This window comes from Littorina saxatilis, linkage group LG7, assembly GCF_037325665.1.
Source record: "Littorina saxatilis isolate snail1 linkage group LG7, US_GU_Lsax_2.0, whole genome shotgun sequence".
NCBI classification, from domain to species: domain Eukaryota; kingdom Metazoa; phylum Mollusca; class Gastropoda; order Littorinimorpha; family Littorinidae; genus Littorina; species Littorina saxatilis.
Genome location: NC_090251.1, coordinates 29,273,781 through 29,297,948, shown reverse-complemented (window position 1 = coordinate 29,297,948; position 24,168 = coordinate 29,273,781). Strand labels below are relative to the sequence as shown.

The 24,168-nt window shown below is 40.0% G+C and overlaps 1 protein-coding gene across 4 annotated transcripts in view; it reads right to left on the bottom strand.

The window, feature by feature from the left end:
* The window catches only part of LOC138971112 (prolyl 3-hydroxylase 2-like), a 43,455-nt gene that overhangs the window by 4,989 nt on the left and 14,298 nt on the right, over window positions 1–24,168 (bottom strand). The window contains exons 9-16 of one of the 4 annotated variants that reach the window (XM_070343734.1): window positions 23,925–24,078; window positions 22,178–22,274; window positions 21,328–21,397; window positions 20,072–20,312; window positions 12,882–12,988; window positions 11,042–11,137; window positions 5,787–5,798; window positions 962–1,112 (exon numbers count right to left, since the gene is read on the bottom strand). In XM_070343734.1, coding sequence (XP_070199835.1) covers window positions 962–1,112; window positions 5,787–5,798; window positions 11,042–11,137; window positions 12,882–12,988; window positions 20,072–20,312; window positions 21,328–21,397; window positions 22,178–22,274; window positions 23,925–24,078 — 928 coding nt within the window. Of the gene's footprint in view, window positions 1–961; window positions 1,113–3,697; window positions 3,812–5,786; window positions 5,799–11,041; window positions 11,138–12,881; window positions 12,989–20,071; window positions 20,313–21,327; window positions 21,398–22,177; window positions 22,275–23,924; window positions 24,079–24,168 lie in introns of all 4 variants that reach the window. The other 3 variants (XM_070343732.1, XM_070343735.1, XM_070343733.1) reach the window with 3 other exon arrangements.

The window sequence follows — 24,168 nt, the reverse complement described above, 5'->3', positions numbered from 1 at the left end:
CAAACTGTTACTGATCTGTCAAGACTTTCACGTGGGTTTAGAGCATCTTTCCATCTTGATAAGTACCGGAAAAACTAAAGCCAAACAGTTTTCTGTGCAGGTCGGAAATGTTTTGATGAATTAACTAGGCAGATTGAGACAGATGTCAATTTTAACATTATTTCATTCAAAACTCTCTACATTCCTTTTTCATTTTATTTCATTTCATTTACTCTTTTATTCAGTTGATGGGAAATTCGGGTCACTTCCTCCCAGTGAAAAGCTAGCAGCAACAAGAGTCGTGCCACCCAGGTGTGTGCGTGTTTAGGTGTAATCAGCCACCTGCACTTATGGCAGAATGACCAAGGTCTTTTACATGCCACTGTGACACAGGGGTGGGACATGGATTCCATCTCTGAGTCTGCACATAATGTTGACTTGTGTCCGTTCCGGCCTGGATTCAAACCCGTCACTCTAGATTTTCAGCATAATTCACAAGTGGAAAGGGCGGGGATGTAGCTCAGTCGGTAGCACGCTGGATCTGTATCCAGTTAGCCGCTGTCAGCGTGAGTTCGTCCCCACGTTCAGTGAGAGATTTATTTCTCAGAGTCAACTTTGTGTGCAGACTCTCCTCGGTGTCCGAACACCCCCGTGTGTACACGCAAGCACAAGACCAAGTGCGCACGAAAAAGATCCTGTAATCCATGTCAGAGTTCGGTGGGTTATAGAAACACGAAAATACCCAGCATGCTTCCTCCGAAAGCGGCGCATGGCTGCCAAAATGGCGGGGTAAAAACGGTCATACACGTAAAAGCCGTGGGAATTTCAGCCCATGAACGAACAAACAAACAAACAAGTGGAAAAATATGCTCTTATCCGACAAAAAAAGCCAGGACAGAGTTAAGGCGGTATTACCTTATCGTTTACACAGAAAGCATGGTATCTTCAACAGACAGACACTGTGGTGCCACAAACGTCTTACCATCGACAGCAGTGCGACACACAAGGTGGGTGAAATCAAAGTAGAGTGGACGAGACAGGTTGAAGTACTTCTCCAAGTACAGACGACTTTTCTCGCTCAGATCCAAAAAGGACTGCATGGAGAACGTGTTCACAAGACCTGAATGCATCAGCTGAAAAACATACAGTAATAGGTCAGTAAAAAACATTCTACAGTGGGTCAGTGCTATTTAATCATTGGTGTGTGTATACATGCACAAGCAAAAACTTGGTTGTTGTATTTATTTGTTTTTGTATCAAAAAGTAATATACTTATTCATACTTCTTCTGCGTTCAATATTACTTATTCATTCTAACTGCTATCAGTTTGCTACCAAACAAAGTAAGTGCAGCTGTTAAGCACCATTCAAAATTACTGAAAAATTATACTTGAATGAGCATAAAAACAACAACAGAAACTGCAGAGGTCAAATATTACACGAGAAAATAAAATCAGTTTATTGTTATAATTTTCTCAAATGCACATTGGCATCTCAAAGATAAGCATTTAAAGACTGTGATCTGTTTTCTTGATCGATATTTAGGAAATCATTCATATATTTTATGATTAATTATCTATGATAACATTAGTATAAAACTGTACTGTTATTGTTTTGGTATGACATTGATAATTTTAAAACAGTATATATCATGAATTTCTGCAATCATGGCTGATGCAGTCCTACTCCAGATCATCACAAATCCAGAGAAAATGAGTTCAGAACAAATGCAACTGCGTCAGCAACACTATTTCAAAGATTTATGCAACTGAACTCTCAGCAATGAAAAACATGCACACACACACACACACATTTACAAACAGAGCAAACTTTTTAGTTCAGCAGACCCTCTGCGACACATCCAACTACACAACAGCATGAAGCAAAGGATACACTTATTACATGTACAGCATATACTGTCGCTTACAGAGCACATCTGTAGGCAACCTGCTATGTAATCTACAGCCGTATAAAGAATACAGTAGCTAAAATAAAACTGTGTTGAAAAGAAGAGAAAAAAACATGCCCAAAAAACAACAAACATGAATCTCTACTTGGAACAGGGTATTTGCATCTATAGATTGCAGCAATTGACTACTTTTTACAGCAGTACAAAAACTTCAGAACAATCAATATACCATAACGAGCACACACAAAAACAGATTAGTATAGGAAAACCACAAATAAAATGATTAATGAACATGAGATGTGTCTAGTTCGACAAAATTGTGATAGTTCTTGATTTGATTGAGATGCATTAATTTCTTTTTTTTTCTCTCTTTATTCTAGACTAAACTATGTTCTCTTTTTTTCCTCCATTTTTAATTTTTTTTCAATACAAAACATACACATTACACTGCCTTGAAATAACACAAGAACACAAATACATGTAATCCTAAAACACATGCAAACATAATGAAGAAAGAAGAAGATTAAAGACACACAGAAAAGTGGACTCAAGAATTGCACAAACCCTGCTAAATTATACCAATATTATCTGCTTTATGTACAGTTTCTGCTTCTGTAGATTTGACTTTCTTGCTTCCTTTTTATATTTAGTCAAGTTTTGACTAAATATTTTAACATCGAGGGGGAATCGAAACGAGGGTCGTGGTGTATGTGCGTGTGTGTGTCTGTGTGTCTGTGTGTCTGTGTGTGTGTGTGTAGAGCGATTCAGACTAAACTACTGGACCGATCTTTATGAAATTTGACATGAGAGTTCCTGGGTATGAAATCCCCGAACGTTTTTTTCATTTTTTTGATAAATGTCTTTGATGACGTCATATCCGGCTTTTCGTGAAAGTTGAGGCGGCACTGTCACGCCCTCATTTTTCAACCAAATTGGTTGAAATTTTGGTCAAGTAATCTTCGACGAAGCCCGGATTTCGGTATTGCATTTCAGCTTGGTGGCTTAAAAATTAATTAATGACTTTGGTCATTAAAAATCTGAAAATTGTAAAAAAAAATAAAAATTTATAAAACGATCCAAATTTACGTTTATCTTATTCTCCATCATTTGCTGATTCCAAAAACATATAAATATGTTATATTCGGATTAAAAACAAGCTCTGAAAATTAAATATATAAAAATTATTATCAAAATTAAATTGTCGAAATCAATTTAAAAACACTTTCATCTTATTCCTTGTCGGTTCCTGATTCCAAAAACATATAGATATGATATGTTTGGATTAAAAACACGCTCAGAAAGTTAAAACAAAGAGAGGTACAGAAAAGCGTGCTATCCTTCTTAGCGCAACTACTACCCCGCTCTTCTTGTCAATTTCACTGCCTTTGCCATGAGCGGTGGACTGACGATGCTACGAGTATACGGTCTTGCTGAAAAATGGCATTGCGTTCAGTTTCATTCTGTGAGTTCGACAGCTACTTGACTAAATATTGTATTTTCGCCTTACGCGACTTGTTTTTGTTGGTATGATCTATTGCTTTTACAATTTATGCCTCTGACCACACAGCACATATAAAGAACATCATACATACTAACCAAACTGTGATAATATAGCAAATGATATTTACCATCTTTGACCTTTAGTTAACTTCTCAGACTGAATCCTAGCTGCCACAACAGTAATTAATTCCACTTTCAAGTCCACTTTTCTTTGACTGTAGTCTGCATGCATCAGAAGAGAGTGAAACGCAACACCCTGGAACACAGAGGAATGACGGAGAGAAGGAAAATATACCCCTGCAATACCCACCTTTGCCGCTCTATACACGGTGAGACCTTGGAACAACTCATGTTCCGTGTGGGGGGAAATCAGGGAGGGTTTGCTCTCAAGATGGTCGTAACCGTCACCCACTAAAGCACCACTCTACAAAGACAAGCAACCCAAAGAACCCAAACAATGAAAAAGTGTGAAAGGACTTGGATCTCGGAATTCTGAGAGTATAAGGTCACCTCATTTGGAAAAAAATCAGTTGAAGTATAGAAATCCTCCTAAAATAAATGTTGTTGTTCCGAATTTGACATACATGTACATGCAGCTGATGAACAAATAATAGCCCAGACCTGGGAACCCCTGTTTTGCATTTGAAGTATTCTCAAACAAACTTGGTTTCGTTTCGGAAAAATAAGTGTACCCCACACAACATTTAAACATCGATGATTCAAACATGCTTTGCGCGCGTCCGTTGCACATTTATTTAAGTTTACCAATACCTTTAAAATAAATGCTTCTTTCAATGTGAAATGACAAAGGCTGTAATCATTGACCAAATGCCGAGTTATAAAGTTATATTAATCATTACAAGAGACAGAAAAAAAAGTTCACGAATTTTTCTCGTCGTATTTGTTTTCCTCCACCAACCGTACTGATTGTATTTTATACAAGCGTAAAAAATACGGCGAAATCGTATGGGTTCCCAGGTCTGATAGCCTGTCATATGTTCCAATTGACGATGTGCAGTACAGACTCAAACCTGCCAAAACGGCCATCTCTCCATAATGACCTCCTGCAAGATCCCCTCCGTGTTTTTATTTATTTTTATTTTTATCTATATAATTCACCTTTACACAGGGAACTCATGTCTTCAACAACCATTTTCTGTCGGTCCCAGGGGAGGTCATTATCGACAAGTTTGAATGCACCAGAAGTTTTCTTTGAATTGTTCCTTCTTTCATAAATATACAAAGTTCCATAATAATGTGTTACATTTGAAGATGTACCTGCGAAAATGTCAACATTTGAGTCAGATTTAGAAGAATAACCGACTACCAAAACCTAAAGAAAATCTTCTCCAGGGGAAGCAATCAGCTTGATGCAAGTCAAAGAACAATTTACAGATGTTGTCTCCCTTGTCATAGTGTTTGCTCTTGATGTCATGAGCACCTATCCGACAGCTGTCAAACGGTTTTCAAAAACTTACAAAACATCTCACAGTAACAATAGTTAGAAATTATAAACATTTTTTTTCATGTGACATTGTGAGCGACCTTTTACAAAAGTATTGAGTCTGAAAAAAAATATTAAGAGAAACGGAATGAAGACAAGGTATCAAATTAAACCCTCCAATTTTTATAGCAGGAAAAAAGCAGAAATGTGCATATGATGCTGATCAGCTCTCACAGTATTTTGGCAATTAATGCCTAACTGAAGCAGCTTCTGTACACCACACTCAATGAACGAATCCCCCCCCCCCCACTTCACTCCAAAAATTCTAATGAAATGTTACATGTTTTCACTATCTTTCCCCACAACATTTTTTTCGCACACTAAAAATAAAGTTAACAATGTTGTGGTCTCCTAAGATAACAATTACATTTAACAAGCATTGAGGATTTTAATCATTTCAACCTGAAGTGTACTCAGCAAATATGATGAGGGGAAAAAAAACAATTTCCCCCCAAATGTCAATAAACAAAACAACTATCACAAGCAGTCCAGAATAAACAAAGGAAAAAAGTTTCAGAAATGTTAATGAAATTGTAAACTGTATAAAACTCAAAGAACTGCATCGTTAGCATGAAAATCCTGTGAGCTGAACGAAAGGAAAGAGAAAATGTTATGTCGCAAATCTCTTACATTTCCAAGTTTGCCTGGCAAAAAAGAAAACTGCCACCACCTTGCAGCAGGAAAAAGAAAAAGCAACACACCACTGCTCAGAATGATTTCACCTTTCCATACCTTACAAAGAGCAGAGTGACAAATAATGAATAGGCAAATATAGCACATCTACAAGAGGAAATACAAGGCTGCTTCCACAACAAAAAGCAACACATAAATTCATGATGACTCTTTCACTGCTCAGCTCCCACTGAAATACGTGTACACTGCTTTCTCATCTCACCCTTTTAATCTCCTGCAAAAAAATATGTTAAAAGAACTTAATGCAAACAGATTAATTTTAACAAAACACAGAGTATTTCCAAAAGGCAAAACAATCAACTTGAATATCATCATTTTTTTTTTTTTTTAACAGTAGTAAGCATTTCTTAATTAGGCCACACAAAAAAATAGGTGTGGTTAAGGTAACCTAGCCAACAAAAATAGGGTAGGAAGGTAGGCAATCACTTTTTTTTTGTTTTTACTTTTTTTTCTAATGTATACAAATTAAACCTACTTGACAGGGAAATAAATGTGCGTCTGCATGACGACTCAAGCGCTTTCGCTTTCATTGCGTTTTCTGCACTCGTTTTCTTGTATTCATTTTTTTTGGGGACAAATGTAATAAAAAGTTATAGGGTCGGCCCCTAAAAATAGGGTAGGTCGGGTTACCGTAACCACACCTATTTTTTTTTTAGGCCTTATCTCTAACAAATTACAATACTAAGGATCTGTATGTCCCTCTAGTGATGTACATCAAAATAAATTGTTATAAATTGTGTTGAAGTGTCTGAATTTGAAGTGTTTAGTTCTAGTGCTCATTTTGTGTAGGGTGGAAGTCCACTTCCAAATAATAAATATGTCGCCCTCCACCACAGAATGAGTCGGATGTCACCTTGCGCGAGGAAGAAAGTGTAAGTTTTACGCCCTCACGGCAAAGCCATTAGGGGCATGTTACATGGGAAAACCCGGCTTTCTATGAAAATAAAAAATAACAAGAAGGGCAAAGCCCATACGACTCACATGCTTTACACATTTTTCCTACCAAAATACATGTGACCTTGACCCAAGGTCAAGGTCATCCAAGGTCATGCAACACAAAGCTGTTAATTCAAGACATAGGAAGTACAATGGTGCTTATTGGCTCTTTCTACCATGAGATATGGTCACTTTTAGTGGTTCACTACCTTATTTTGGTCACATTTCATAAGGGTCAAAGTGACCTTGACCTTGATCATATGTGACCGAATGTGTCTCATGATGAAAGCATAACATGTGCCCCACATAATTTTTAAGTTTGAAACAGTTATCTTCCATAGTTCAGGGTCAAGGTCACTTCAAAATATGTATACAATCCAACTTTGAAGAGCTCCTGTGACCTTGACCTTGAAGCAAGGTAAACCAAACTGGTATCAAAAGATGGGGCTTACTTTGCCCTATATATCATATATAGGTGAGGTATTGAATCTCAAAAACTTCAGAGAAAATGGGAAAAATATGAAAAATAGCTGTTTTTTAGGCAACATTTATGGCCCCTGCGACCTTGACGCAAGGTCAAGATGCTATGTATGTTTTTTGGGGCCTTGTCATCATACACCATCTTGCCAAATTTGGTACTGATAGACTGAATAGTGTCCAAGAAATATCCAACGTTAAAGTTTTCCGGACGGACGGACGGACGACTCGGGTGAGTACATAGACTCACTTTTGCTTCGCATGTGAGTCAAAAATGCGGGGGGGGGGGGGGGGGGGGGGGGGGGGGGGGGGGGGGGGGATGTAGACAGCTGGCTGCCGACTGCTAGAGGAGACCTGAAATGGGCTAGGGACCGGGTTGGGTCGTCTTGGGTCAGTGCTGAAATGGTTACTTTATTGGCTGTTGGCCAAACGGACACCCGGGTTTCATATTTTTGCATGCATGTATTCGTGTTTCCAAGGCCTGAGGCTTTCGCTGTGACCCTGGGATCTTTATCGTGCGCATGCGTGCACACGGGGGTGTTCGGACACCGAGGAGAGTCTGCACAAAGTTGACTCTGGGACACACATCCCGCGCCGAACTTGGGGGTTGAACCCACGCTGATAGTAACAACCGCGGTTCTGCGCTAGGCCTAATATACGCCCGGGGGATGTCTCAGGTATCAGGGTGAGGGTCACCTTAGTCACAGGCTTATAACTCGAAAAGTTTTTGCTCTTTTCTAAAACCGTTTTCACCACTGGATAGAGCACAACATACTCTTTCAGGAAATACACAAATATAAAAATCATGCAAAGGTGACATATGCGACTCATTCCGTGGTGGAGGGTCACATATATCAAATTTACTTTTTTCGTATAATGTACCCAAGACATTAAGCAGAAAAAGACAAAGAGATCAATAAAAAGCTAACGACGACTAAAACAAGAACTTAATTAATGTAACTTACACGCTCTGCCTAAGAGTAATATCTGATAAAAGGTGTAGGGGAGGCAGTGTGAATGTGCTTCTACGTACAGTGAAACAACTCTGGTAGGTTTACTAATGAGACAAATAAATGCACAGGTACAACTTAAATCAGTCATATAAAAAAATATACTGTTGCTTTGGCTAAGAAGGTTCTGAGTATCAAACATGCAGAAATAACATTAAACACAACATACCCGAACACTAAAAGCAAATTTTCCCTAAATTGATAACTGGAATACCATTGCATAATGCTGAAAAGCCTAAACCCACCACCTTTTTCAGCCCTTCTTACAAATCTGCCATGAAAATGAAAGTATGAACATGACACTACTTTGTAAATATATTGTGGGTATAAAACAACACAGCCACAAGCACTACAGAGCAGAACCTGGTTTTGCGTCTGCAAATGCCAACTTAATTAAAATAGCTAACGTTAATTTATGGAAGCAGTTTATTCTGAAGGCAGCTATTTTCAGCTCTCTGGGCCTGTGAAAGACATAAAAGATCCCTTTGAAAGGACAAGAAAGGAGATACAAATATTGGATTTCTGTTCAGCATGAAACCTATTAATTGAGCGTTTGACAATATGTACTGAGAAACGCAACTACGAATGCTGAGTGTAATCCTAAAAGTAACATGAACACCCTCACAACTTTTAACTAATTCATGGGCAACCAATAATAATAATAATAATTCTCTTTATTTATATAGCGCCTTATCCGAAGTTCAAAGCGCTTTTATGCCGTGTGAGATGGAATTTTTTACACAATATATCACGCATTCACATCGACCAGCAAACCTCAAGCCTGTTAGGCGAATGTTCACCTTTCGCGGCCTTTATTCCAAGTCACACGGGTATTTGATGGACATTTTTATCTATGCCTATACAATTTTGCCAGGAAAGACCCTTTTGTCAATCGTGGGATCTTTAACGTGCACACCCCAATATAGTGTACACGAAGGGACCTCGGTTTTTCGTCTCATCCGAAAGACTAGCACTTGAACCCACCATCTAGGTTAGGAAAGGGGGGAGAAAATAGCGGCCCGACCCAGGGTCGAACACGCAACCTCTCGATTCCGAGCGCAAGTGCGTTACCACTCGGCCACCCAGTCCGATAGTATAGTCTTTCCTGATTTGGTAGTTTGTTTCGGTGAAACAAGACATTTAGATATATCCAAGGCAGATCCCTTCTGCACTGACGATAATTTCTAGCAAACTAAACATTAAATCTGGTAGTTTGTTTCTGTGAAACAAGATATATTCCAGGCAAATCCCTTCCACTGACGATTTCTTGCAAATTAAACATCAAACGAAAGGACCATCTGAAAAAATAACCGTAAGTGCTAAAAGACTAACCAGTAATTTCCAGGCTCTACTGCGACACAAGCACTGAAGCAGCATAGCACATGGATTAGTGCAGTGTGCGGGGCCAAAAACTAACTGTGCAGACACAATTGCTACAAGCATAATGATGATACATCCTTCTCTATATAAAAACCCTATGTTTTTACAATTAAATCCTAATTCTGCACCCATGACCGCACCACATTCCAAAACAATTAGAAATTGATATTTAAAGTTGCTGATCCTGCCTGCACCCCCCTTCTTCTTCTAATGATCAAATCTGCCTCCCCCTATCCTGTGCAAACATATTGCTCACACTATCTTACTTCTAAACTTAACCCTCCTGCTTTCTAACAATTAACCTTTCTTTCTTTATTTGGTGTTTAACGTCGTTTTCAACCACGAAGAACAATTAACCTGTGAGACTAATTAAGTTAAGTTTGACTATTAAGAATAACATTCTTTCAAACCTTTATTCGTTACAATGTCGATGTGTGAGTATTATCCAGGATTTCAGAAATTCATAAAAACGATACAAGTACAGCACTTAAGAATACAAACATTAGATATGTGTCACAAGAGTACAGTGTAATCCATGGCAACTATGAAGCTTTCAGAAGCCACCCACACACTAAGTATTTTGATGAGAAAAAACTCAGTTGTATCTGAAAAATGCCATTCATAAAAAAAAAAAAACGTACACCACAGAAGAAAAAATTCCACTTCACCCTGCCCACACTGAAGTAAACCTGAGGGATGAGAATAACAGCCCCTGTCTCAGCTATCCCTTCCCACCTAACCCACATCCACCCACCCCCCACCCCAAGATAGGTCATCTTGCATGAATACAAAATGAGTAAGTACACACATTTAATTCCAACAAGGGTTTTCTGTATCGTACGTATTACAGAAAGAAACATGTAGTCTACCAAGTCTTTTTCCAATGGGCAAATTCAGTCCATTTCTTTTATTTGCAACAAAGAAACAAACAAACAAAGAAACAGACAGACAAACAAAACAGGAAGCAAACAAAGGCAGTTTTAATAAGTGAGCATAAAAGAAAAGACTGTGTCAGTGCAGTGCCTGTCACTAAGTGTCAGTGTGAAAAAAGAAGGAAAATGGAACAATCACCAACTCTGAAATATTCACAGGCTCAAAAGAGAGAGAGAGACTCAGAGAGAGAGAGAGAGAGAGAGAGAGAGAGAGAGAGAGAGAGAGAGAGAGAGAGACAGAGAGACAGAGAGACAGAGAGAGAGAGAGAGAGAGAGACAGAGAGACAGAGAGAGAGACAGAGAGAGAGAGAGAGAGAGAGAGAGAGAGAGAGAGAGAGAGAGAGAGAGAGAGAGAGAGAGAGAGAGAGAGAGAGAGAGAGAGAGAGAGAGAGAGAGAATTAACAGAAGCCTCTCCAACTCTGAAACTGTGAAAAAATAAACATCCCATTCCCAAGCTTCCAAAGATGGTAAAAGATAGATCCTCTAGCACTTTAAATGCTTAATTCTTTCTCATCCCCAACTCCGTGCTGCAAAGAATGACAAATACATGACTGAATGAAAGAAACTACACAAGTATTACAAAACCAATTAATGAATCTCATGGGTGAAACTACACAAGTCCCAGAAGCAGCAACGAAAGCCAGCAACCCAAGCTATCCGTACAGCTACCATGGTGGGTTAAATCTTGCTGGGTGAAAAGGAGACGGGGGAGGGGAGGCTACCTGTGAAAGCTGTTTAAGATTCAAGCCTGAAAACAACTCGTTTTTGGTGTGGGGAGACTCGCGGCCTGCGTAACCATCGCCTGCTTTGCCGAGTTCCTGAAACGTTGTCACAACCATGATTGGAAAGGGTAGGGAGGTAAGCTTGGGGAAAACTGACAGCAAACAAAACTTAAAACAAAACAAAACGAAGCACTGAACACCAATGGTAAACGACTTACTGCAGACCTGTCAACCCCTTCCAAGGCCAACCTGTATTAATATGACTAGAAATTGTATTCAAGCCAAGGTAACAATCCCTTACAAACAGTAACATTTCTTTTGTTGTTAAAAGGACAAAAACCAGCTGTTTACCCCCGGAATGAATGTTCATACTACAGAACGGAAAATAACCATGCTTACAAAATTTCTGACAAATAACACAAAAAAATAACACAGTTGCCTCCCTTGTCTTGAGGTAAATTATCAATAATTACTGACTCAAAACTTGAATTTAAATGAAAAAATTGTTTCCATTTGGTAACTTTCAAAACGGCTCACTCAGGTTAAAAGGAAGAAGGTTTGGAAAATGGCATAGGCACTGTCAGGTCTATTTTTAGTCCTCATTTGCATAATCTCTCATGCTGCTTTTCAATTCATCATTTCTGGGGTTAAATTCTCAAATGATGGTTGAATCATAGATTGAATTAAAAGAGAAACAAGTTACTAGTAAGTTTGTTCCACTTTCTAATTTTCAAAAGAACTCCATGTATCCAACTCAAATCAGAACTGGTCAGAGATCATGCAATTATCTGAAACCGGGAAGGTCACTGAAGCCATGGAAGTGGGCTATATAAAGGATACACTGACCTAAATATTCAAGCAGTCGATCACCCCAACGTGAACCCTACACTGCAACCTGTGTGTGTATCCGAGTCAAATGTCATGCCTGAGTATGTGTGTTAATCTTCATTTGCATGTGTTACTGTTATTGTTGTCAAGAGAGTTGCCCTAATAATTTGGTTTGCCCGTACAGCTATAGGCCTTGTAGACCGTACACACCTAAATTTGGATACATCACGTACAAAATGTCTGCGATGATCCTACTTCAGGAAAGGGTAAGCATGATCAAACACACGAAAAATGTGATTAGTTTTCATGTACTATTTTGAAAAAAAAGTGAATGTTTCATAGCAATCAACTGGCATGCAGGCTCATCAATCTAAATAAACATATTTTGTATGCTTGTCTGCTCAGGCTTATTTGTTACCTCTGTGATCTCTTTTATTTCAAGGACAATGTAATGAAGTAAATCAGTTAAAGTGAATACATTAGACCACCATATCGTTTCAAGTGAAATAATTATGCATGTAGGCATATTAATCAGGTATTCATACACACTGCCAGATTGCAAGATGTATTCACTGTTTTGCAATGCTCTGAGTAAGGTTAGGTTAAAAACTGAGCACGTCCATCCATGAGAACCAAAAAGTACCAAATACAATGATTCACCGATTCCTAAGGTAGGTAAAAAAACCACATTAAAAAACACCTACTTTTCAAATTACCAAATTTTTCAAGAAAACTTCCTCAGCAAATACATATTCTTTCAAATATCAGAGGTATCATGAGGTAACAAAAAGTCTGAAATTGTGAAAGACAAAAACTTAAATTAGCTTGACTATTTTTTGTATTTGCCTTTGTTCTATGTTACAATTATTCATGCAGTTAATTTTAAGTTTGCGTCCACCGTGACTATGCCTAATGCTCTAAATTCAACCTAAACATAAGTAAATGATTTTCTCAACTCCTATCCTGACTTCTTAACTTGATTTGACAGAAGAAAAAAGACAAAAGCTCTCACCATGACCATGTTTTTGAGCGACATGCATTCAGCTTCCGAAGCCAGCCCGTCAGCCACAAAACGCTCTGTTCCATGGAGCCCAGTACCGTTCTTCACCACTTTAACACCTGTACAAACATAATCCAACAGTTAAACAGGAATCGTTGTAAATCCAGTATTTTTCTGTTGGAAATCTTAAAATACCACAAATGAAATCGACAACCAGTCAAACATACCGATAGCTATTTGGTTTGACAGGTCTCTTTGTGACAAAAACAATCAGTAATGGCTAGCTCATTTTGATGTAAAAAAAAAAGTCAGCACTGCAGGCGAAAAAAAAATACAATGTCTAAAATCAGCAAAGTCCACTGTAACAGTAAACAAGCGGTGCAAATATCCGAATTTATTTGAAACAAATAACCGTGGAATGCCAATATTATGCGAGTAACAGCGAGTATAATTAACCCTTTACTTGGCACAACGCCCGAAAACGTCCGTACTGCTTTAGGGCAAAGCGTCCGCGATCACTCGTGTATTTCCGTTAGCTCTCACAAACAAAGTTTCCGTACAAATCTCGTGAGATCTCGCAGGAAGTTCAGGCTAAAGCCAACCCACGTGCCTGTGCCCGCCATCTTTGAATCAAGCAACATTCGATCGTGTTATTCAAGTTTTTGCGCCGATATTTTTTCACTCACGCCATGGAAAGTTCTAGCGAATCTGAAAACGAGGAACACTTCGTCGGTTTCGATATTGCGGACATTCCAGTTCGTCCTGATGCACCAGAATCGGACATTGATGTCAGTGATGTCAGTAGTGTGCATACTTCTGATTTGTCCGACTGGGACGATCGTAACAGTGATTCCGAAAGTGATTTTGAGGAGCAAGCTCCGGTTCCAACTGACCGATTTGGATGGGCTTCGGTGACGACGCCAATCGCCATCACACCCTTTGGTCCCCGAGTTATTGGCCCCAAAACCGATGATTTGGGGAATAATCCGAACCAGCTTGACTTTTTTTTTCTGCTGTTCAAGCCAGCAATGATCGACAGCATCGTCACTCAGACAAACAAGTATGCGAGGGAGAAAATCGCCAACAAACCAAACGGCATCGATCCACATTGGCGTGAGGACACCACTGCAGAGGAAGTGAAAGCTTTTTTTGGTGTTTTGATTTTGATGGGGATTCACAACCTCCCAAGAGACGACATGTGCTGACGATCGTCTTGGTGTGCCAGGTGTAAACAAAGTGATGTCTTTGAAGCGCTACCAAAAGCTGAAAGAATTCATTCACCTGGCAGACAATGACCACCTACCTGACCCAGCAGATGTAAACAGAGACCGCCTCTTCAAAGTTAGGGATTTGCTAGACATGGCAAACCAGTCTTTCCTGGAGCACTACACCCCTGACTGTGACATCAGTATTGATGAGGCCATGGTGGCTTTCAAGGGAAGAAGCACACTACGCATGTATATGCCCATCAAACCCATCAAATGGGGCATGAAAGTGTGGTGTGCCGCCGAATCCAACACAGGATATCTTCTCCAGTTTGAAGTGTACACGGGGAGGAGAGCTGATGGCACACAACATGGTCTGGGCCATGATGTGGTGATGAGACTGTCTTCCCCTTTCTTTGGACTGCATCATCACCTGTATTTTGACAATTTTTTTTCCTCTGTGACGCTAATGACAGATCTACTGGCAGAAGGCACATACGCGTGTGCCACCGTCCGATCCAACCGGGTTGGCCTGCCAGTAGGCATGAAGCAGCACCGAAAGCTGACAAAGGGGCAGAGCCTTGTCTTTCAGAAGGACAACACACTGGCATCAGTTTGGCACGACAAGAGAGATGTCAACTTCCTCTCTACCAACTGCAGCAACGAAGACAACAGTGTGCTGAGGTGGGACCGGACCCAGCAAGCCAGAGTTGCCGTGCCATGCCCATCCGTTGTCAAGCTCTACAATCAACACATGGGCGGAGTTGACAACTCAGACCAAATGCGAGGCTACTACAACACTGTGCAGAAGAGCCACAAATACTGGAGATACTTGATGAGCTTTGTGTTCGACGCCTGCATCAACAATGCCTACATTCTGTACGACCAGACAGTGTTGGACAAACCCAAGACGCGCTACGCCCTCCTCGACTTCCGTCTTGATCTTGCGGATCACCTCATTGGGGGATTTTCTTCGAGGAAAAAGCTTGCACCCAAGAGAAAGGCACAGATAGTCAACGAGGCCAACATTGGAGTACACACACTCATCAAGTTTGATGGCAGAAAGCGTGCCTGCATCACCTGCAAGAACCTGAGGAGACAGACCCCAACTGGGCGTGCAGTTGAGTCGAGCTACGGCTGTGGCATCTGCCAATTAAACTTCTACAATACAATACAATACAATACAATAACTTTATTAATCTCTAAAAGAGAAATTACATTGCTGAGCGTTTGTGTCCGTAATAATAACATACATAACACATTCAAAATAAACATTTGTTCTTTGTCCTGAGAAAATATAGCACATTGGTTATCACATAAGAAAGTATATTAAAAATAAATTAACATGCATTCACCATCAACAATGCACAAAAGAAAGTCAGCACCTTGCCGGTTATCACATGTTGTCTAAGATTAAGAGAGTAGAATGCAAAACAAAATCAACAATACTGAAACAATACAGAACACTGACCCCGTGCATCAGAGCGACAACACCAGCATCTACCGCCCCACCTGAGAATTGAAGATGTGAATTGCAGATGGAATGAACGAATTTCTGTAGCGTGTGGATCTTGCGGTTGGTTGTCTGAATCTGTTGCTCCTGTCTGTCCGTCTACTGTCAAATTCCGGTCTGAGTGGGTGCGAGTCGTCAGCCAAAATCTTCTGTACCTTGTCAGTCAGTCGTCGTTCATGTGTTGATGTGAAATTGTCCTGCTTCCTCCCTACCACCCCACTTGCTTTCCTGATGAATTTATCTAATCTATCCCTGTCTTGCTTGTTGATATATTGTGAAATATTCTGACGATTCTGCCCTTGAAGACCTGTCTGACTCTGATTCTGTTTATTTTTCTGAAGTTCAAAATTTCAGCTCCTGGTGTAAAGATAACTATTTAGCCCTAAATGTGACAAAAACAAAAGAGCTAGTTATTGACTTTCGCAAAAACCCAGCTACAGTTTCAGATTTATACATAGATGGTGTGAAAGTTGAGCGAGTGACTGAATACAAATATCTCGGTACAGTCATTGACAACAAACTAAATTTCTCCTCAAACACTAAAGCTATCCACAAGAAGTGTCAGTCAAGAATCTACTGCTTACAAAAGCTCAGAAGTCTGAACATCAACAGCCGCATCCTCCAAACATTCTATACTTCATTCATTGAATCCATTCTCACTTTCTCTTTCATCTGCTGGTATGGAGGTCTGTGTGTGAAGAGTAAGAATGTGCTTGGGCGGGTGGTGAACACATGTGGTAAGATTGTGGGGGTGAGACAGGAAGGACTGACTGTGCTGTATGAACGACGTGTGGTGCGAAAGGCCCGCTGCATCATCCAGGATAGTAGTCATGTGCTCGCTCACCACTTTGAGGTCCTGCCCTCAGGACGTCGCCTCCGCACTCCCAGATTCCGCACGCTCAGAACTAAGAACAGTTTTATTCCAAAGTCAATTGGCTTTTTAAATACCTAAGTTAATTAAAACTAGTATGTGTGCCGGTGAACATATGCACTGATTTCTGTGATGAATATTTTTTATATTCTTTGATGTGCACCCTTATGCTGAGTGTGATAACCCTCGAATGACTAGTCCTGTGATAAATATTGTTCAATGACATATCTAGTCCTGTGATAATGATAGTTTTTAGCGGTAAACTTTTAGCTAAAGCTGACGGCAATTTACCTATTTGGAATCATGTTACTATTCCTGTTAGTGTACATATGCGTGCGCGAGTGTAGTATGCTTCGTATGGTATTTTTATCTGTTGTCTTATTATTTGTTTCGTCTTTTAATGTGCACCACACTGAAATTTCTCTGTATGAGATAATAAAGTATTCGTATTCGTATTGATGTTGCCACCCCAACACACGGAGCCAAAGTACAACACACTATTGCACGTTGAAGTGTAAAACATCTGAAGGATTTCTTGTCTGATGTTAAAAGACCTGAGTTTTCTCAAAAAGTACAGGCGAGAGTGGAGTTTCTTCACAAGGGCATCAGAGTTTGGTTTCCATGTCAACTTATTGTCTATAATCACCCCCAAATACTTATACTGCTCTACCTTCTCTACGACCTCCCCCTTGATCACTATCTCCCTGTGTACATGTTCCCCCCTCCTGTTGTCCATTATCATTTCCTTTGTCTTCCCCACATTAAGCTCTAAATAGTTGTTTTCACACCACCCCACAAACCTATCTACCTCCTGCCTGTAGTCAGAGTCGTCGTCAACAGTCAGCAGTCCGGTCAGTCCAGTGTCGTCAGCAAACTTGGTTATGGGGCAGGAGTCACTAGAACTTCTGAAATCTGCTGTGTAGAGAGAAAAAAGAAAAGGTGAGAGTACTGTGCCTTGTGGTGCCCCTGTGTTTGTGCAGATTGTGTCTGAAACTGATTGCCCCCCCACCCTAACATACTGTGGCCTGTTTGTCAGGTAGTCCATAACCCAGAGGATGGTTGTTGCTGGGACATTCATGCTAAAAAGCTTCTCCGCCATTAAATGAGGCTGTATAGTATTAAAAGCGCTGGAAAAATCAAAGAACATCAAGCGAATATAAGAGCCAGGCTTTTCTAAATGAGAGTAGATCTTGTTTAAAACATTCAACACAGCATCATCAACACTCCTGTTTTTCCTGTATGCAAACTGACATGGATCAATAAAATCTTTCACACAATCACTCAATTTGAACAAAACAACTCTCTCAAAGACTTTCATACAAACAGAAGTAAGTGCCACAGGTCTCAGGTCATTCATGGTTATCACAGTCTTTTTCTTTGGCACAGGAACAATGCATGAAGTTTTCCATAGGGCCGGTACCCTGCTAGCACTTGCTTTCCTCAACATCTTGGTGCAGTGCCAGTGGATGAAATTGTGTAAATATAAGTGAAAAAAACTGTAAATGTAAGTGTAATATATAAATGTGAAAAGTGATTTTTGAAAAAAAAATAAAAAATTCTTGATTTTTTTGTGTGTGACAACGGATTCATGTGGATGTATCTGCAAAGTGGATATCCAGGTAAGACCCATTTTATTGACAATTCATTTCTGTCTCTTTTGCACTTTCTTTCATTCAAATCCATGCACTCAACACATAAATATTGCATGTTTAATAAACACATAATAAAATTGGTCTCCATCTTGAAAAATGGCTGCCATGGAGGAGGTAAACAAGCGGCCATGTTGTGCCAAGTAAAGGGTTAAGAACTTAAGAATTCATAAAACATCATTGCTAAACAGAAAACAAAGAAACATTTTGTTTCGTTCTGCTCTTGTTTTTACACATACAGTGGAATCCCCCCCCCCCCCCCCCCCTCTTGAGACCCCCCAATTTAAGACTCTCCCCTTTTAAGCCTTTGACCCTCAGCACTCAGAAGGAAATTTCCCCAAATCTGGGGTACTTCATTAGAAAAATCATATTAATTAATCTAGACCAATCAGATGTAAACAGGATAGTCCTTGTGTACATGTTCATCCATAGGTCCTAAATCAACACTTTCTGCGACCCTATCATGTCTAGCACATTCACCACGACCTCTGCTTTGAACACGACCACGAACACGACCACCACGACCACGAACACGACCACGCCCTCTCGGTACTGATGTACTTGTCGAAGGTTTTTCCTCAGAATAGTCAGAATCAGACTCACCGTTGTTAGGTTGTTCAACATAAACATTGCCTTCTTCGTCGGAACTGTTTTCCTCATCGCTGACATCTCCATTACCACATCAAATATAAAGCGATGAACGTCTTCCACATCATACCTACGCACAAACCTCGACGCCATCTTGGATCACATGAAACAATCCCCGAGAAAAACCTCAAAATACACACTTTAAAATCGCTTTTCAATGACACATGGAGGCAGCCATTTGTAGTAAACTCACGTGACTGACCATGTGATAAAAGTCATGTGATTTGATCATGTGACTAGCGTGAGGGCTGTATTTAGAACAGTGACCTCACAGCCGCGCGTAGATGCGCGGCTGCTAGTGAAAGGCTTAAGACCCTGTTTTCTCACATTTCCTGTTCATAATCTCTTAAAATGTACCCCCATTTTAAGACACCCTCATTTTTAAGACTTGATTTTTTACATTTAGTCAAGTTTTGACTAAATGTTTTAACATAGAGGGGGAATCGAGACGAGGGTCGTGGTGTATGTGTGTGTGTGTGTGTGTCTGTCTGTGCGTGTGTGTGTGTAGAGCGATTCGATTCAGAGTAAACTACTGGACCGATCTTTATGAAATTTTACATGAGAGTTCCTGGGTATGATATCCCCAGACGTTTTTTTCTTTTTTTCGACAAATGTCTTTGATGACGTCATATCCGGCTTTTTGTAAAAGTTGAGGCGGCACTGTCACACCCGCATTTTTCAATCAAATTAATTGAAATTTTGGCCAAGCAATCTTCGACGAAGGCCGGACTTCGGTATTGCATTTCAGCTTGGTGACTTAAAAATTAATTGATGACTTTGGTCATTAAACATCTGAAAATTGTAATTAAAATTATTTTTTTATAAAACGATCCAAAACTACGTTCATCTTATTCTTCATCATTTTCTGATTCTAAACACATATAAATATGTTATATTCGGATTAACAACAAGCTATGAAAATTAAAAATATAAAAATTATGATTAAAATTAAATTTCCAAAATCGATTTAAAAACAATTCCATCTTATTCCTTGTCGGTTCCTGATTCCAAAAACATATAGATATATGTTTGGATTAAAAACACGCTCAGAAAGTTCAAACGAAGAGAGGTGCAGTAAAGCGTGCCATGCAGCACAGCGAAAACACTACCGCGCTAAACAGTCTCGTCAGTTTCACTGCGGTTTGCACGAGCAGCGGACTACGGTCATTGTTAAAAAATGCAGAGCGTTCAGTTTCATTCTGTGAGTTCCACAGCTTGACTAAATGTAGTAATTTCGCCTTACGCGACTTGTTCAGATTTGTGAAGGTCTTAAAAGGGGGGTTCCACTGTATCACTCCATCGTCTGTCCCACTCACCCATCTTCTCAAAGCTCTTCATGACTTGCTGCTGGTTCATCATGCCTCTCTTGTTCATGCGGAGCTCCTCGATCTGATGCAGCATCTGGATGGTGGAGATGTAGTCCATCTCGTCGTTGCTGCGGTACGTGGTGTAGGTGATCACCATGGCGCAGCGCGGGGCCGAGGTGGGAATGTGAAGACCGTGGCGGTCGCCCGCCTGGAAGCCTGCGATACGTCCGCATTTCACTCCCAGTGAGGACTGTAGGGCAAGATAAATGACAATGTAGTGAAGTCATGGAGAACATCCGTAATTTAAAAGATAATATTTACAGCAATTCTTCTTTTTCCATTTCACTCCTACTGTGATGTATGTAGAACAAACAAATGTCAATGTTTTGAGGTCTATTATATGTCCTTATTTATGGAGAAGATCATAAGAATGTAACTTTCATGGGGGAAGACTTTTTGTTTCGTCTTCTTCTGGGTTTATTGGCTGGGACTTTGCATGAGTGTTTTTTTTAAAGTTTTTTTTACATGTATAATAGTTTCTTTCCCACCTTTTAGGCAGCCATACTCCATTTTCAGGGTATGCATGTTTGGTATTTTTGTGTTTCGTTAACCCTCTAAACTCTAACATGGATTACAGTATCTTTTCTCTAAGTACTTATTCTTGTGCTTGCATGTACATGGACATGAAAGAGATAAGGCACTTGGAGGTCTGCACATAAGTTGACCTGAGAGATAGTACAAATCTCCACCCTTAACCCACCAGGCTTGGCCCAGATTCAAACACTTATTCAGTTATTGACCTTTGTTTCTTTTTTATACTGATCATCCTTCAGGAATTACCTCAAGAAGATTCTTCTTCATGCATTTTAGTTCACTTCTAAGAAGACAACTTTACAACAATTTGTTTTTAGGATTTTGATCCAAGGGAATTAATTTACAATGTTTAGGAGCCAATTATTAACTTCTGACAAAGTCAGGGAGAAGATAATCAGTAGAGCATTTTCTTGGTAAATCTCCTTTTTGTATTTGACTCCAAATAAAGTCTGTGAATATCATTAGATTAGAAGACAAAATCTATACAAATTTTCTATTGAGCATTTCAATCCGAAAGAAGTAATTACTAAAGCACACACACACACACACACACACACACACACACACACACACACACACACACACACACACACACACACACACACACACAAAACGAAGAAAAACCAAGCTATGGATATACAAGTTCAGACACAGAGCAGTAGAATACTCACATCTATGGTGGCATTTTTACTCAGGAAATACACATCCCCATCATCAAGGCCTGTGAGATAGGTGGCGGTCCTGAAACAGCAAAAGTCTTGATTTCATAACACATGCTACCAGATGTAAAACAATGTAAGGTACAATGCAAAAATCACACACAAAATCTGGTATGAACAAATTGAGGATGGGTACATTCTGCCCATTGTTGAAGTAGATATTTATGTTGGATAGTCTCGGCTTTCTGCCAGGTTAGCGAAATGCAGCAGGATTATCAACATCTAACGAAATCTTTGGGATTCTTTGGGTGAAACCCGGCCCATGAACCCGGGTTAGACAGTAAGGGGGGTATGGTACAGTAGTCCAAGCCATTAACATTCTGTTATAATTATATGTCAAAACACAAGACAGCAATTTTCTCCACTGAATATCATTCAAAGATAATATCACAAAGTATCAATGTATGAAGGGGGATCTGACACGTAGCGTATCATACTAACACTGAACAACAGTGGTTTCTGTGATGTGATCGAGGTCCTTCCAAAGAGAAGATAATACCTGCCATGAGCAGCAATTACTTTCTGTTGTCCATTTGTCTTATTGACTTTAACAAAATAAACCTGTTTTGAGGGGACACCTGCAGTATAGGGACACTAACTAAGTATACCAAGGGTGTCCTTTAATCGCAGGTACCACCGTATGAAGAATGGTTAAAAACACTTTCTTGATTACCAAAAGCAAACACCGCTAGGAAAAGGACAACAATTAACGCAAATGCTAACCTTCACGTTCATAATGTAAATTGACAACAGGTGAAGTATCAATTATAGGGAAGAATCAACGAATCTCAAGAAAACATACACAAACTGTTTTTCCATAAGTTCACTGTCCTTGATCTTGGACTCTGGTTCACAGGTTCCAAATTCTTGTGGGATGCAGTCATTTTCCACCTCAGGCTCTATAAAAAGGGTAATTTCAAAGAATCAAACATATTAGTATGATGATTTTGGTTCTTTCGTCTTTCTCTCTCTTTCTCTCTCAGAGACACACACACTGAAGAAGCCAAAAGTTAATAACCCTGCAGTGTTTGCTGCCTTCTTCTTCTTCTTCTGCATTCGTGGGCTGAAACTCCCATGTACACTCGTGTTTTTTTTGCACGAGTGGAATTTTACGTGTATGACCGTTTTTTACCCCGCCATTTAGGCAGCCATACGCCGTTTTCGGAGGTAGCATGCTGGGTATTTTTGTGTTTCTATAACCCACCGAACTCTGACATGGATTACAGGATCTTTTTCGTGCGCACTTGGTCTTGTGCTTGCGTGTACACACGGGGGTGTTCGGACACCGAGGAGAGTCTGCACACAAAGTTGACTCTGAGAAATAAATCTCTCGCCGAACGTGGGGACGAACTCACGCTGACAGCGGCCAACTGGATACAAATCCAGTGCGCTACCGACTAAGCTACATCCCCGCCCGTTTGCTGCCTGATTTCATCACTTAAAGTGTAAACAACAGTTCAAGTCTTAAAACGTCCATGAACCAGGGCGAAATAATTTCCCACACAATCTGTTGCACTGTATTTTGAACCTCACAGACATTGGGCTAGCTATTTTCTTCTTCTTTTGCGTTCATGGGCTGTAACTCCCATGTACATTCATGTGTTGTATGACCCCCCTCCCTTTCTGTTTATGAAGCCAATATACTCCATTTTTGCGGGGATGTCTGCTGGGTATTTTCACGTTTCTATAACCAACAGAACTCTGCCATGAATTACAGGATCTTTTCAGTGCGTACTCCGTCTTGTGCTTGCGTGTACACACACAGCGTGGTTAGGTTCTTGCTGGTATGCACACAAGTTAACTTGGGAGACTGGAAAAATATCCATACTCAACCTATCAGACGTAGTCATGAATCCAACCTCAAACCGAAGACCAAAGTCTGACTTCAACAGAAATCAGTCATTATGCCGACCAAACAATTCCGTACTAGTCCTAAAATATGGTAATTATGCAATATTTGTTAGTCAGAAAACTGTCAAAACAAACGTATAGCAAATAGTATGCATGACCATGCAATTGCTGATTTAATTTCCCTTATTGTGAAATTTCTTCTGGTAGAATACCAGAAATGTCCAGTTAATGTGATCCCCGCTCATTAATTGGCAGTAGAATAATAATAATAATAATGGTGATTTCTATAGCGCTTTCGAACACGGGCTTATGTGCTTGAGATCTCTCAAGCTATGAACTGAGTGGGAGTCAGCCAAGGGGTCAGACTGGCTGAAATTGAGGTTTGTCTGTTGTTTCAACCAATCCGACCTTACGGCTGCATGCTCCCACCCTGTTGGTAACTTTCTAATGCACATAAGCCCAGGTCTACACATTGTTAGTCCCCAGCTTCTGCATCACAGTCAAAGGGATACAGCAGTACCTGTGATGAGGTGGACCCTCCCATAAGAGGACACCTCCCTTAAAAGAACACCTTCTCTTGTCCCTTTTTTATATTATCTCTACCAAAGTATACCTGTCATGACAGGCCACCTGCAATGTAGGGACACTTTTGGCTGGTCCCAAGGGTGTCCTTTCATCACAGGTACCGCTGTACATACCTGCAAGGTGTCTCCAGCACACCATGGTGGTGTTTTTGAAAAACAGGGACTCTGAGATGTTGTAGTAGCGCTGAGTGTAATGACGCATCACTTCTGTGGCACGCATGAACAGCCGCATAGAGGACTCGTAACTCTCATCTTTATGAATCATAGCCTGAAAATGATTTGAGAATCGGTACACAGTAACAACACTTTATTGTCCATTTAAAATGAATACATTAAAATGGATAATTGTCTTCCACAC